The sequence below is a fragment of the Solanum pennellii genome, chromosome 6, assembly GCF_001406875.1.
Source record: "Solanum pennellii chromosome 6, SPENNV200".
NCBI classification, from domain to species: Eukaryota; Viridiplantae; Streptophyta; class Magnoliopsida; order Solanales; family Solanaceae; genus Solanum; species Solanum pennellii.
In genome coordinates this window covers 50,603,173-50,617,318 of record NC_028642.1, presented here as the reverse complement: position 1 = coordinate 50,617,318, position 14,146 = coordinate 50,603,173, and the positions used below count along the sequence as shown (strand labels likewise).

General features: G+C 33.6%; 1 protein-coding gene and 1 pseudogene across 2 annotated transcripts; one reads left to right on the top strand and one right to left on the bottom strand.

Annotated features, from left to right (window-relative positions):
* Window positions 1-333: 333 nt before the first annotated feature.
* LOC107022408 lies at window positions 334-3,247 on the top strand (annotated as a pseudogene).
* Window positions 3,248-7,878: 4,631 nt separating this feature from the next.
* On the bottom strand, window positions 7,879-13,074 carry LOC107022633 (probable serine/threonine-protein kinase At1g09600). Of its 2 annotated transcripts, none has more exons than XM_015223229.2 (8): window positions 12,619-13,074; window positions 11,827-12,111; window positions 11,419-11,736; window positions 10,986-11,213; window positions 10,271-10,371; window positions 9,607-9,709; window positions 9,197-9,508; window positions 7,879-8,377 (listed from the first exon to the last, which is right to left on the bottom strand). In XM_015223229.2, the coding sequence occupies exons 1-8, from the start codon at window positions 13,072-13,074 to the stop codon at window positions 8,231-8,233; spliced, it is 1,950 nt and encodes a 649-aa protein (XP_015078715.1). In that variant the 3' UTR covers window positions 7,879-8,230. The 2 variants fall into 2 exon arrangements, with proteins under 2 accessions (XP_015078715.1, XP_027773401.1); XM_027917600.1 differs by having other exon boundaries at window positions 12,662-12,819.
* Between the last annotated feature and the right edge of the window lie 1,072 nt (window positions 13,075-14,146).

Genomic DNA, 14,146 nt, shown 5'->3' with positions numbered 1-14,146 from the left:
GCTAGGGTTAGAAAATCTACGGGTTGAAGGTAAGTTTTCTCCCTTCAGTAAATTATATATTCGATTAGGGTTACATTTTCTTATGAGTTAGGGTTGTTTAAGTAAAGTCAACGGCATGTGTTGTATTTGATTTCCTTTGATTTATGTGTATCGAAATCACTTGAAATGTATTTTTTTGTTTTAAAATGATGTACTTTTATGCCTTTGATAGCTTTGTTTTGTTTCTCTTTTGGTGGTCTCGAGATGTTGTTTGTCTTTTAGGGCTTACTTTATTATATTTTTGCAGCTTTTAATGTGTTTGGTTTGAGTGGTCTCTCTGATTTTACTGTTTTTTTCATGTGATTTTGAAGAATGCTTGATGAAGTTGAAATTGTGTTCAACTACGGGGGTAGTTGGGTCATTTCACCTCTGTTGGCTTACACTAAGAAATTGGTGCACTCTTGGCTAAATTTTGACCCTGAATTATTGAGTCATAAAGATATATGTGATGAGTTTACTTCCAAGCTAGGGTTTTCTCGGGTTAAACAATTATTAGTCACTGGGCCCTCTGAAAAGTATTATATAGTAGATGGGGATGATGGAATTAGGGCCATCCTTAGCCTTCTATGTGAGAAATTTAAAGTCGTCAACTTCTTTGTTGTGGAGGAGGGTGAGTTCACTGTCGTTGCCCAAAATATCACACAATATGTTGAATCATGTTGTGTAGATGTTGAGGTTGGTACAGATTGTGAACACAGTCCTGGTTCTGTTGATGAATGGGATCTTTCTGAGGGTGAGGAATGTGATTTAGAGTGGATGGATGCTATTAGCAATGAAAGGGGAAGAGTAGTAGGTGACAGGTTGGAAAGCTTCAAAGAATTGCAAGTTGGTATGACATTTAAAGACATGAAAGAAGGTAGACAGGTTATGAATTATTATGCATTAGCTAACAAAAGGGCTTTGACTATAATAAAAGGTGATACAAAGAGAACTAGGTATGGTTGTGATATAGGATGTCCCTTTAGGTGTTTGATTTCAAAAGATGGCAAAACTGAAGGGTTTAAGATAAAGACTTTCATCAATAAGCACACATGTGAGGAGGCCTTTTTTAATGCTAGAGCTGATGCAGTTACTTTAGCTCAATACTTCAAGAACAAGCTTCAAAATAATCCCAAGTATAAGGTAAAAGATATGAGAGGAGAGCTTGAAAATGACTTAAAATTGAATGTGTGTCAGTCTAAACTTAAAAGGGCTAAGAGGATGGCTCTTGAGAAGTTGGATGGAAGTTTTATTGATGACTACAACAAGCTTGAGGCCTATGCACAAGAGCTTAAGCAATCCAATCCCGGAAGTGATGTTTTGATAAATATCTCTAAGGATGCCCTGGCTGAAGGAAAAAGAAAATTTTTAAGGATGTACATCTGTTTTGATGCTCTTAAGAAAGGCTGGAAATCTGGTTTGAGGCCATTTATTGGACTTGATGGTACATTCTTGAAAGGTATATGTAAGGGTGTTCTGTTGGTTGCTCTAGGACAAGATTCTATGAACAGTTTCTATCCACTAGCATGGGCAATAGTGGACAAAGAAACAAGCAATACATGGTGCTGGTTTATTGAGTTATTGAAGGGGTCTTTGGACCTTAAAGATGGTGCAGAAGTCACATTCATTTCGGATATGCAAAAGGTATGATGCTGTTTTTAATTCACTTTCATTCACAAATTTACTCACTGTTTTACACACTATTTAACATAATGTACCAACTGTTTTTACTCAACTTGTACTCACTGTACTTACTGTTTTTAACACATATTAATTCTTAACTTTCACTGTTACAGGGACTGATAGATGTTGTTGTCAAAGTGTTGCCTGAAGCTCAACATAGGTATTGTGTGAGACACATTGAGAGTAACTGGTGCAGAAAATGGAGGAGTGGTCAAATGAGGAAGCTGATGTGGTGGTGTGCTTGGAGTTCCTATGTTGAAGAGTTCAAGGACCAATTAAATAAGTTGGGGAAACTATCAGAAGATGGTGCAAGAAATTTGGTAAAGTATCCACCAAAGGCATGGTGTAGAGCTTATTTTGATACTCAGTGTAAGAACATGATGGTTGATAACAACTTCACTGAATCATTCAATGCATGGATTCTTGAGGCTAGAGCCAAGCCAATAATCAAGATGTTAGAAGAAATAAGAGTACAAGTGATGAGATTGCTAGTGAAAAATGAAAAGAAGTTGAAGACTTGGGTTACAGATTTCAGTCCGGAATGCATGAAGTTGTACATCGACTACAGGGCATTAGCACATACTTGTAAGGTGGAGTTCAATGGAGATTGGGGCTATGAAGTGTCTGATGGAGAAGATAGACACACTGTCAATCTAAAGGAAAAGAGATGCACCTGCAGAATTTGGGATTTATCAGGTATTCCCTGCCAGCATGCCATCAAAGCATTGACACACAAAAAAGTAAATCCAATAACTGAAATACATTGGTGGTATAGCAAGGAGGCTTACATGCTAACATATAAAAACAAGATGCAGCCTGTAAGAGGTCAAAAGTTTTGGAAGGTTGATCCTTCAAGTGCAATGTTGCCTCCTAATGTTGTGAAACAATTGGGTAGACCAAAAAAGAAAAGGAATAGAGAACCAGATGAAGCAAGAAAAAGAAAGGGTGAATGGTCTCAGTCTAGAAAAGGCACTCAAATGACATGTAACAACTGTGTGAATCAAATCACAATGTCAGGTCCTGTTACAAGGTAAGCACAATATTACATGTTTTTCCATGTTTTTAATTGTAAGCTAATTAATCTAAATACAAAAAAAAATTACAGGAAAAGTGTGCTGAAAATAATGCACATTCGAAGAAAGGCAAAAGGCCAATGTCTAACAATGAACATGGTTCTGATGTTGAGGGTGGAATTGAAGCTGAAACTGGGGCTGAGGCTGTAACACAAGAGTTTGAACCATATGGTCCAAATGTTGAAGATGAAGAAGACCCACCTCTAAGACCAATGGTGATTTGTGAATCGGAATTGAGGGCTGAGAAGTTGAAAAAAAGGGTTGTTCCAACTGGTGCAAGAAAAATTCAGTTTTATGGAGATCACACTGGTGCCTCAGTGCCAACTAATCTGCCTTATTCTCCGATCAAAACAACATGGAAGGGAAAAGAAGCTGTCCCTGCTGGACATGTGCAAATGCAAGCAAAAAAGAAAAGAATCAAGATGATGGGGGTTAAGGGCAGAAATCCTGTTGTAGATGATGATTTATTGTAATTTATTTTCTATGTTAATTTTTGTGTTAATGCTCATGGTTAACCATAGTGGTTGACAAACAATATTGCTAATGAGTATTAAGTTAGGTGAAACTTTCATATGCCTTCATAGAATGGCATTACAGACACCTTTTTTTGTTGTGGTTTGTCTTGTCATTGTGAATTTAAGACGTCTTCTTTTGAGTGTGTTTTATTTGCCTAAGGCTTACATCAACACACATAGAAATAACTCAATATGTACAAAACCATATAGTCAACTAACACAATTGATGTGCCCCTAAACTTTTCGAAAAGGTTTAAATATGGCCCAGTTTAAAGCTTTAAATATGCCCCCCGTTTAAAGGTTTAAATATGCCCCCCGTTTAAATGTTTAAATATGCCCCCCAATTAAAGGTTTAAATATGCCCTGCGTTTAAAGGTTTAAATATGCCCCCCTAAACTTCCTCTGTTTCATAAAACACAATTATGCCATCACCAAAAAGAAAAGCAAGAAATGGTGACATCGAACTTAACATACCATATAAATCAAAATGTCTGCTACAATTCAAGTCATGAACTACTACAATTCAAGTCATCAACTACTACAATTCAACACATCACACATATTTAACGTTTTCTAAGTTAAGGATGAAAAAGTTAAAGATTACAAACTGATAGAAATTCCTATTTTCCTTCCTACTTCATTACCCAGAATGTGATGAATGCTGCAAAACAACACCACAACATAGCTATCACAATTCATATTTGATCAACTTTTGTCTAAGACTTATCGATAACAACCTCTTCATTTAGACGTTCACGTTTTTCTTCAATTTCAGATGCCAAATACTTTTCAAGATCAGCCATCTTCGTCTCCAAACTTTTGTTTTCACGATGAAGATAATCGTTTTCCTTCTTTAAATTGTGGATTAGATTTGCAACTCTAGGATGGAGCGGATCATCAACCCATTTCCAATAAGCACATTTATAACCCTGTACAATTATGAACTTAAAATCAATACTCACAAAAAACATGAAAATTAATGAAATTGTATGATAAATTTACATTAGGATTAGCACACTTATAAAAGCGTCTTCCAGCATTAGTTGGAGTGAAAGCCGTGAAAATCTTCGCCACAATACCACATTGACATTTTACCATCGACAGACTTGAAACAGTCGAGTCCCGACTCATTTTTAAAGGAGAAAGTGTAAGAAGATGACTGGAGATGACTAGAACACTCTTTTATTCGAGCTCCTCAAAATGAAATTGATGGGGGTAATGAGGCTCTCAAGAACCCTAACTTTGAAATGAAGAATGGATATGCTATCCGCGATTTGTGTTCTTGGGGAGAAAGGAAGTTTAGGAAATTAGGGTAATAAAATTGGGGGAAAAGGGATATGGGTTTTGGGTCGGATACGGGTAATAAAAGGATAATAAAAGGGGTATAATTGAACCATAAAATATGGGTAATAAAAGGGTTTAATGGGTCGGATTTTTAGGGGCATATTTGACCCTTTCTCTTTTGTAATATAAATGCCACGCTGTAATATTAAAAATTACGTGGAAAATCCATTTGGGTAATTAAAAAAAAGTAAAATGCGTTGGATATTTTGAGGTGGCCAACTAACGCCCATAAGGGCATATTTGTACCAATAATTGGACGGCAAGGGTATAAATGGACCAAACTTTAAACGGGGGGCATATTTAAACCTTTTTGAAAAGTACAGGGGCATATTTGACCCTTTTCCCTTATTACTATTATTATTATTACTACTACTATTACTATTACTATTATTATTATTATTATTATTATTACTATTACTATTATTATTACTATTACTGTTATTACTATTAATATTACTACTATTACTATTACTATTATTACTACTATTACAGTATTACTACTGTCATTACTATTATTAGTATTATTACTACTATTACTACTGTCATTACTATTATTATTATTATTACTATTATTATTATTATTATTATTATTATTACTGCTATTATTTTTATTACTGTTATTGTTATTATTATTATTATTATTATTATTATTATTATTATAATTATTACTATTAGAATTATTACTATTATTATGATTATTATTATTAGTACTACTATTACTATTACTATTATTACTACTATTACTACTACTATTACTATTATTATTATTATTATTATTATTATTATTATTACTAATACTACTACTACTACTTTACTACTAGTACTACTATTATTACTTGGCGTGGATATTGGTAGGAATTGATTGAAACTTTAGCATAGGCTCACGAACGCACACCTTTGACCAATTTAATTCGATGGACTACTACTAATACTATTATTATTACAATTACTATTACTACTATTACTATTATTACTATTACTATTATTATTATCGACAATTAACATTAATTAGTGCAGATTATTGAGGTTTTTAGCGTGGCAAAAGTAATGGAATCTACTTATCCAGATTTTGTAGAGGGAAGTTACGTTTGGGGAGTTATTGGATAGGAAGAATATATTATGATTAAAAATCCAAGGGTATTATTTACAATCAAATATACGGACGTCCATTTATCACATTATACCGGAATTCTTGGTACTGACTTGCCTTCAGTATATATATCAAAATCATATTAAATTACCATAATCAAGTATTTACTGAGATGAAAATATATATATATATCCATTAGTTATATTTCTTTCCATTTTATTTCATATTTATATAATCAAGAAAATATTAATTTTATTTTTTCAATTTTACCAAAATAAAGCTCTACATGATCAAGAAACGAATTACATCTTTTTCAAAGGTATTTATACATATAAAATAAATTACTAAAAATACATCCTTTTTTAAAAAAAAATAAATAATTTTCTTAAAGAAATATGTCCAAGTTAATTATGTGAGACTAGTGTATAGGCAAAACTACCATACGTATATTTGTTTATTGTAAACATCGGCTTATAGCTATATGTTTTTACCATTTAACTATATATATGGAATGATGAATCTTACATTTATTGGCATGGTATAAACATGTAATATCAAAGGGGCTAAGAGTAGAAAAGGAAAAAGTTATTTTCTCCGTTTTAATTTATTCGTCTTTTTATTAAATAATGTGCTTTTCAAATTCTTGACAATTCTTTCATTCTAATTTTTTACCCATATTTGAAATCACAATACTAAAAGTCATTTTGATACATTATACATGTCTTTAATTTAGAATCACAAATTCAAAAGTCTAATTTATTTTTTTAAACTATATGTCAAGTCAATAACAGATGGAAGAAACAAATGAAATATTAATAATATGCAGGAATGGGTGGACTTACAGCTTATTTCGGTATTAAGAATATATCATCGATCAGTGAAGGAAGGAGAAGTATATGTTTCTACAGCAGCTGGAGGTATTGGTCAACTTGCTGGACAATGATGAACTCTTATGTTGTTGGAAGTACAAGCAAGGGCGGAGCTACATTGCATTAAAGGGGTTCATCTGAACCCCTTGGCGAAAAATTATATAATTTATATATGATTAAAATAAGTTTATATGTATATATAGTATATGCTGAATTCCCTTCGATTATCTATTTCTACAGATTATAAACCCCCTAATTAAAAATTCTAACTCCGCCTTTGAGTACAAGTACTGATGAGAAGGTAATTAAAATTAAATTTTACAGTAACTATTGTCACTTTTTAATTAATAAATTCAAGGACTTGAAAATATTAATTTATTAAATAATATAATATAATATGCATGTGCATGTGCAGGTTGACATCTTAAAAAACAAGCTTGGATTTGATGATGCTTTTAACTATAAGAATAAGAAAGAAAATTTAGGTGAAGCATTGAAAAGGTACTTATTTGATCTACTACTCATGTGATCCAATTATACATTATAGGGCTAAAGCATAAGTACCATAGATTGTAATTGAAATTTTACGCAGACATATTTTAACTAAATAAAGATTTATTATTATTGAATTCATTCTTTTAAAAAAATTATACACTTTTTGACTTACGTAACACATTGTGACTCAATGTAATTGAAGCGCGTAAGAGATATTTAAATATCACGCAAGTCAAACAAGTATACAAAATTATATGATACTTTGATAATGTTGGAGGTGCAATGCTAGATGAGGTAATTTTACACATGAAGTGTCATGGTAGAATTGTAGTTTGTGGAATGATTTCACAGTATGGACTGAAGGAGAAATATGGTATTCACAACCTTATCTCAAAATGCATAAGAATGGAAGGATTTTCTGATGTTAATTATTGGAAATACTATCCTCAATACCTTGAATGGGTCATTCCACTTATAAGGACAAAAAAAATTCTATATTTACAAGATATTGCTAAAGGTCTTGAAAGTGCAGCAGCTGCTTTTTCTGGAATCTTCCAAGGCAAAAGTATTGGAAAGGCAGTAGTCAATATTAGTGCAGATGAATAGTATATTAGTAATTAATGCGTGCAGTCGCAAAACCCATGTATTTTTATTTAAAACAGGTTCATTTGATATGATGAAAATACTAACTCCGCCTCTAACAAGGGTGGATTATTGTGCTTGATAAGTGGAAATTTGGAAGCTCCAAGTTTTCGTTGTTCTGTTTCATTTTATTCATCATTGGAAGTGGATAAAAGAAATGGTTTCTTAGAGAAAAAATCATGAGAATATTGGTTCAACTACAGTATTTCAATCAATCCTCTGAATATATTACAAAAGGGTTTAGTTCCCTTCTAAAGCTATCCAGAACCAACTAGTGAGCTTAAGTTTTCTAGATATAATAGAAGAAATGGATTTTACATTGTGAACATAACAAATTCTTCAAACTACACAAAGCAAATATAAGGTCACTAAATGAAAAGAACCTTACTCCTGATATGGATAATAGATATATCTCCTTTTAGGACCTGTATAAATGTGAATTTCATGTGCAGAAGAGTTAAATTATACGAGAGCCTTTCCACCAGAAGAGATTAATCAATTCTATTCGGGCCTGGTCTTGTCTTGACATGCTTTCCTAACTGCTTCTTGAATTTGTCTCTCATGTTCCTTTAACATGTCTTCCATACTTCCCCCTTGTGACATTAGTGGTCCAGAGTGCAGGAGTCTGCTTCTCTTTGACACATAAACCTGAAGCGAGGGGCGGGGCAAGTTACACTCATGAAAGCTCAAAAAAGGAGGAAAAGTTCAAAATATCAAAACAGCACATGAAAAAACAGGAAGTTAGTCATCAAATCAAAATTTCTTCTCAAATGATCATAAGCTAACTCTGCGGCTCAACTGCTAGTGGATCCTGGATGACTCAATCATTAGACATAAGAACATCCTATATATCTGCTTGTGTGTCTTGTGTGGGATCAATAACATTTTTATGCCACTGCAAAATGAATCAATTTCTTCTCGAAACATGTAACAACGATACCATCTAGCCCAACATCCTAAATGGTTCCTTGATGACTTGACTATTAGACCTCTGTGTGTTTGTGTCAATCGGATCAGTTAACTGATCTTTGAATAGACAATAAATGAAAGGCTTAATACTTGGATAGACGCTTCAACCTTGGCCTCAACTGTCAACTAAACACTCCAACTTTGAGTATGCACATCTAGACACCTCAACTTGTCTCTATTGTGTCAGTTGAACACTTCAACTTGCAAAATGATCAACTAGATACCTCAATTGTCTCTATTGTGTCAGTTGAACACTTCAACTTGCAAAATGATCAGCTAGACACCTCCAAAATTTATGTTTCATGTCAGCATTGGGTGTCTACGTGCTTAGTTGCCAGTTGAGAGCAAGTTGAGGTGTCTATGTGCACTCTCAAAGTTGGAGTGCTTACTTGCTAGTTAAGGTCAAGTTCGAGTGTTTGTTTATATATACCTAATGATAATAACTCTGGGTATAAAAGCATGCTAGATAATGGGGAATTTTTTATCCATGGAACTCACCGTGGAATCTCCACCAGATGACCTATCATCTCTCCTTGAACGAATGTTTGAAAACTCTCCTGTAGCTCGAGGCTTGTGAGAACCTTGCCTTGAAAGCTCTACACCATGTTGGGAAGCAGGATATGCCCGTTCATTGATTGCACTTGAATCATCCTTTGCTTTGTTGTTCCATGTGTAACCAGATGTATTAGGATGGATCACTGAATTAGAATGAGTGAGTCCGTATCTCAATGCTGGTGGCTCTATAGAGAAACCAGCTCTATTGTCCTCGAGAGCATTGTATTTCACTCTGATGCCTTTGCTCGTCTGTCCCTGCAATTCGCATAAGTCATTGGTGCAACAACAGGGGTCTTAAGCAAGAAAATGTTAATATTCTGTATAAGTCTTGGACAACTAGAAGAAAATAAAACCTGTCCAGGAGCATTGAATTCTGTTGCCGGTTCTTCCTTTGCTTGTCCCAATGACTTCTTTGTTGTTTCGGCTCCATGTCCTTTTCCAGCCTCAGCCTTTCGCCTGTGATTAAGAAAACATAACTGTGAAACTATATGAAAGAATAGCAAAGTTTGATTACAAGAAAGCTGCACTTTCTTTGGAGAACATGATAGTAAACATACATAAGTCAAAGCATGAGAACAAAATTACAAGTCACTCTATTTTTGGTCAGAGTAGGAACCAGTATTTAACCAGTGAGAGCTTGTTTTATCCGAACTCTCCATTTCTAGAGTTGTTTAACATATTTCTCATCCTCCAAGGCAGTCCGAGAAGTAGCCATGCCCAATGAAGAAGGTGGAAATCAAAATTGGGTTGCATGATAGTGTTAAACTGTCACTAAGCCCCCACATTATTAATTTCAAACCATATTTGTTAGAGGCTTACAGCATTGTACTAGAGAAATATAAAAGGAGAATAGAAGAAACAAAATTGAGAAAACATAAGCAACAACTTTAAATTAATTAAGTAGAATAAGATGAAATGAGTTATACTAAATATATTAATGTAACATATGAATAGCATATGCTGGATTCAAAAAACATAACTGATCAGTAATGTATTTTTGCAACTAATGCAGTATACCTTCTTGCTTCTTGATCTCGAACCTTAGTATCGTATTCCTTGCTCGGAGGATACTTTGGTAAACTATATGGATCACAAGGTAGGGGATTCGTTTTGAAGAACTGAAAAGTAAAAACAAAGAAGAAAGATATAAAGCATTTCTTTTGGTAGTGAAATTTATAGCGGATGAACAACATATTCTAATATATTAAACAAATGATTCCCAAAAACAAAACAATAAAGCTGCCTCGTATCATCGATTGGCAGAGGCAGGCCACATAGGTCATTGCAAAATGCATAGCTTAAAAACAAAAAATTATCATGCTAGGACAAGTGTTGAAGTTATGACATGTTTTTCAAAATAGATGTTATTATAGATGCTTAACAAATGGATTGATCGGATGAAGAGATTTTTTCTTTGATTCTTCACATTAAACAAGAAAGCCAAGTTACATAAGTTCATCACAGAAGGCATAGATTGACAACAAACGATGAATCTTCTAGCTCTTCGATGAGGAATTGTTCACCTTCTTAAGTGGGAGTAATTTTTTTACTGAAATTGTTTCTAGGAAAGTAACAAGATAACTTCCACTTAATTATAGATATAGGATTGATATTCACTGCATTTATCAATCACTAAAGTGGGAAATATTTTCTTCTTCATGGCAAAGAGGGAAAATTACTTTCCCGAAGGAGGATATACTTCCGTAAGGAAGAGATGAGTTTTTGACATTACCTCACTACTGAGTGCAGAAGAAGCAGTGCCGCGCTTTTCTGGTTCTATTGAAAGTAAGGCGTCAACAAGAGCCAAAGCTGTCGGAGGCAAGTCCTTGAATGTATCAGCAATACCGCGCTTATATGGGTTCTGTTGCTTAAAACTAGTAGCAAGTGGAAGTTTTGATTTACTCCAGTACTCCTCAGAAGGTGAACCACAAAGCTTGAAGATTTTATGCATTTGTTCCACCTAGCAATTGTTTCAAATCTCTCACTTAATAAATGCATGAAGAAACGGGTGCTAATTCGTTAATGAGATGAAAAATAGTTAGAAATCGATTGGATTTAGTGCTTGATGATTAAACTCTTTTTTGATTGTAAGCATGGAGAAAACTGTAAATTTTTCTAGGGAAGTAGAGATCAAGGAGTGAATTCGAGCCCCGAAATGGGGGTACCTCTGTTCTTCCAGGCATGATAGGCTTTCCAGTAAATAATTCAGCAAGGATGCAGCCAGCACTCCACATATCAATGGCCACTCCGTACTCTGTTGAACCGAGCAAAAGCTCAGGAGCCCTATACCACAGTGTTACAACACGGCTTGTTAATGGCTGCTTTTGGTTGGGCTTAAAAGACGTCGCCAGACCAAAGTCTCCGATCTTTAGAACACCATTATCACCAATTAAAAGATTTGAACCCTTAATGTCTCGATGAAGTATACCCTGACTATGACAGTGTTCGAGTCCCAAAAGCATTTGTTGCATATAACACTTTATCTGAAATACAATTCAAATTGTGCAACATAAGGATATAAAGAACTTGTAAACAACTTTGTAAGAATAATGCACCTACCTAAGAAGAAATACCTGTGGTTCAGTGAACTTGATCCCAGGTGCTGATGCAAGTCCAGCAAGATCGTGCTCCATGTATTCGAATACAAGATATATACTGCCTGAAATCCTGGATGTGACCAAAGCCTCAAGTTTCATTACATTTGGATGGTCCAATCTACGCAAAATACAAATCTCTCTTGCCATAAAACGAACACTCTCTGGATCCATATTGACAAATTTTACTTTCTTCATTGCAACAATTTTGTCGGTTTCAAGGTCACGGGCCTTGTAAACATTACTATATGTTCCTTGACCAATCTGCATTGGAAAATAAACATTAGAGGTTATCATAGTTCCAAATATCAAGAGATATCTAAAAGTTAAATGACATCCATTGTTTCAATCAGAAATTCACAATCTTAATTCCCTTTTAGCTTGAACAGATCTAACAGCAAGAAAAATTTATGCAACCAAGCAAAGTCAGATTATTGATACAACTTACTTTAGTTATGTTTTATGAAATTATAACGTATACATTATGATTACATCCGCAATTAAAACTGAAAATTCATTTTTCAAATTGAAAGCAACAAAAATAAGTGAAAGGACACATCGAGATCATGTGTAACAAAATGAAATATCTAGAAAATCCTGTTCCTAAAACACTCAAGATGACAGGGAAACAAGGGGATATGAAACAATGCTGCAAACATCACATGGTTGATTCTATCAGTATGATAATCTTCTTTAGATCACGAAAATTTGGCAAACTATACATTTCAAAGTATAAAAATGTAAGGATTTAAAGATAACGTTAGAACTGACTTTGTTCAATTTTTCAAATGATTCTGCACTTCGAGGAACCCACCCTTGAATAGCCTCTTGTGCAACTGAACTTAGCCATAATGGCCAACCTGCAGCACACAGCTCCCCTATTCCACCATGAGGCATGTTAACAACTCGAGACCTTGATCGTATCAGTCCAAAATCCATCGTCGATTGTCTCTTGAATCGTCCGTCCTTAGGCCTCTCTGTAATCCTAGTTTTCTCATTATCATCAACTTTTGTTGTAACACCATTATCTTCTGATGTTACATTGGGTTTAACTATTTCTTTAATCTCTTCCCTTACTGATGGAGCAACCAACTGTACAGAAGATTTATCAACTTGTATTTCTTTTTCCTTTTCATGTTCAACAACATCATCATGATCTGTTGAAGAACCCTTTGAACAAATACAGCCCATAAGTCTACAACAATATATTCTATCAAACAAATGCATTTGAGCCCTAAATTATAATTAGCCACCAAAGACCCAAACTTTCCACAATATCTTTCAGTATTATCATATTCATCTAAACAAATTAACATTTCACAACAGATTCTTGATTTTTCCAGTTTTCTATTTCCATTTTACCAATCAAAACATATACATCAAGATTGTTCTGAAAACCCCCAAAAAAATTTCAAGAATGACAAAAACAGAGATTAAAAGATAAAAAACCCAGACCAGAAATCCAACATTGAAGCCAAAAAAACAAAATTCAAGATTTAAGTATACAAAAAATAAGGTTATGTTAGGTTGGATTAATGCAGGAATTCTGGTCAAGGGGCACCTAATGAGAGTATTCTGGGCTTCCAAAAAAAAAAGTTTAATTTTTTTCCCAGAAAATTCAACTGTTTTATTACTTGCCATCATTTGTTTTATCAAAAAGAAAAACTAAATTTTGTGATAAAATTAGAAAAAGACTTAATTTTTACATAAATATTTTTGAGTACTCAAGGTTCATTATTCAAGAAAATAGTACAGTAATCCAGCGTGTTTGGGAATACCTAGAAAAACGGTTAGCCATAGGTATTATTTTTCCTTCTCTTTTTGATAAAATAAAACAAAGATATTTTGCCTCTTTTTCCATGTTTGAATTTCTGCTTCACAGAAATAAAATTAAAAATGCATTCGGTCAGAAGCGGATATATCGATGAACAGTTGTCTAGTACTTCTATATAACTGATTTGAACTTGAACCTCATAGATGACTCCAACTTTTATTTTATTATAGATTTCAGAATAATAAATTCAAGTCTGTAGATGATATACTTTATTGATTGAAATATGTTATTTATATGTTTTACTTGACTTATCATATGATTTTGGAGTTGGCTTGTTACGCCTACATTCTTTGAATAAATGTTAGGTTTAGCAAACACAAAAATTATATTTATATATTATATTTATAGTTTATATAATTGTGCTCCATAGCAAATTTTATGTTTGTTATGATTATTAATATGTATATTTCGATTTACATATAGCTAAAAATTTGTATTTGTATATTTTGGTATACTTATATATAT

Excerpts from the sequence above, each read along its gene's own strand:
- LOC107022633 (XM_015223229.2), bottom strand. The coding sequence starts at position 13,074 with ATGCATTTGTTTGATAGAATATATTGTTGTAGACTTATGGGCTGTATT. Across the intron at positions 10,372-10,985 it reads CTTCTGCACTCAGTAGTGAG|TTCTTCAAAACGAATCCCCT; the intron begins GTAATGTCAAAA and ends TTTACTTTTCAG. Across the intron at positions 8,378-9,196 it reads CATCTGGTGGAGATTCCACG|GTTTATGTGTCAAAGAGAAG; the intron begins GTGAGTTCCATG and ends CCCTCGCTTCAG.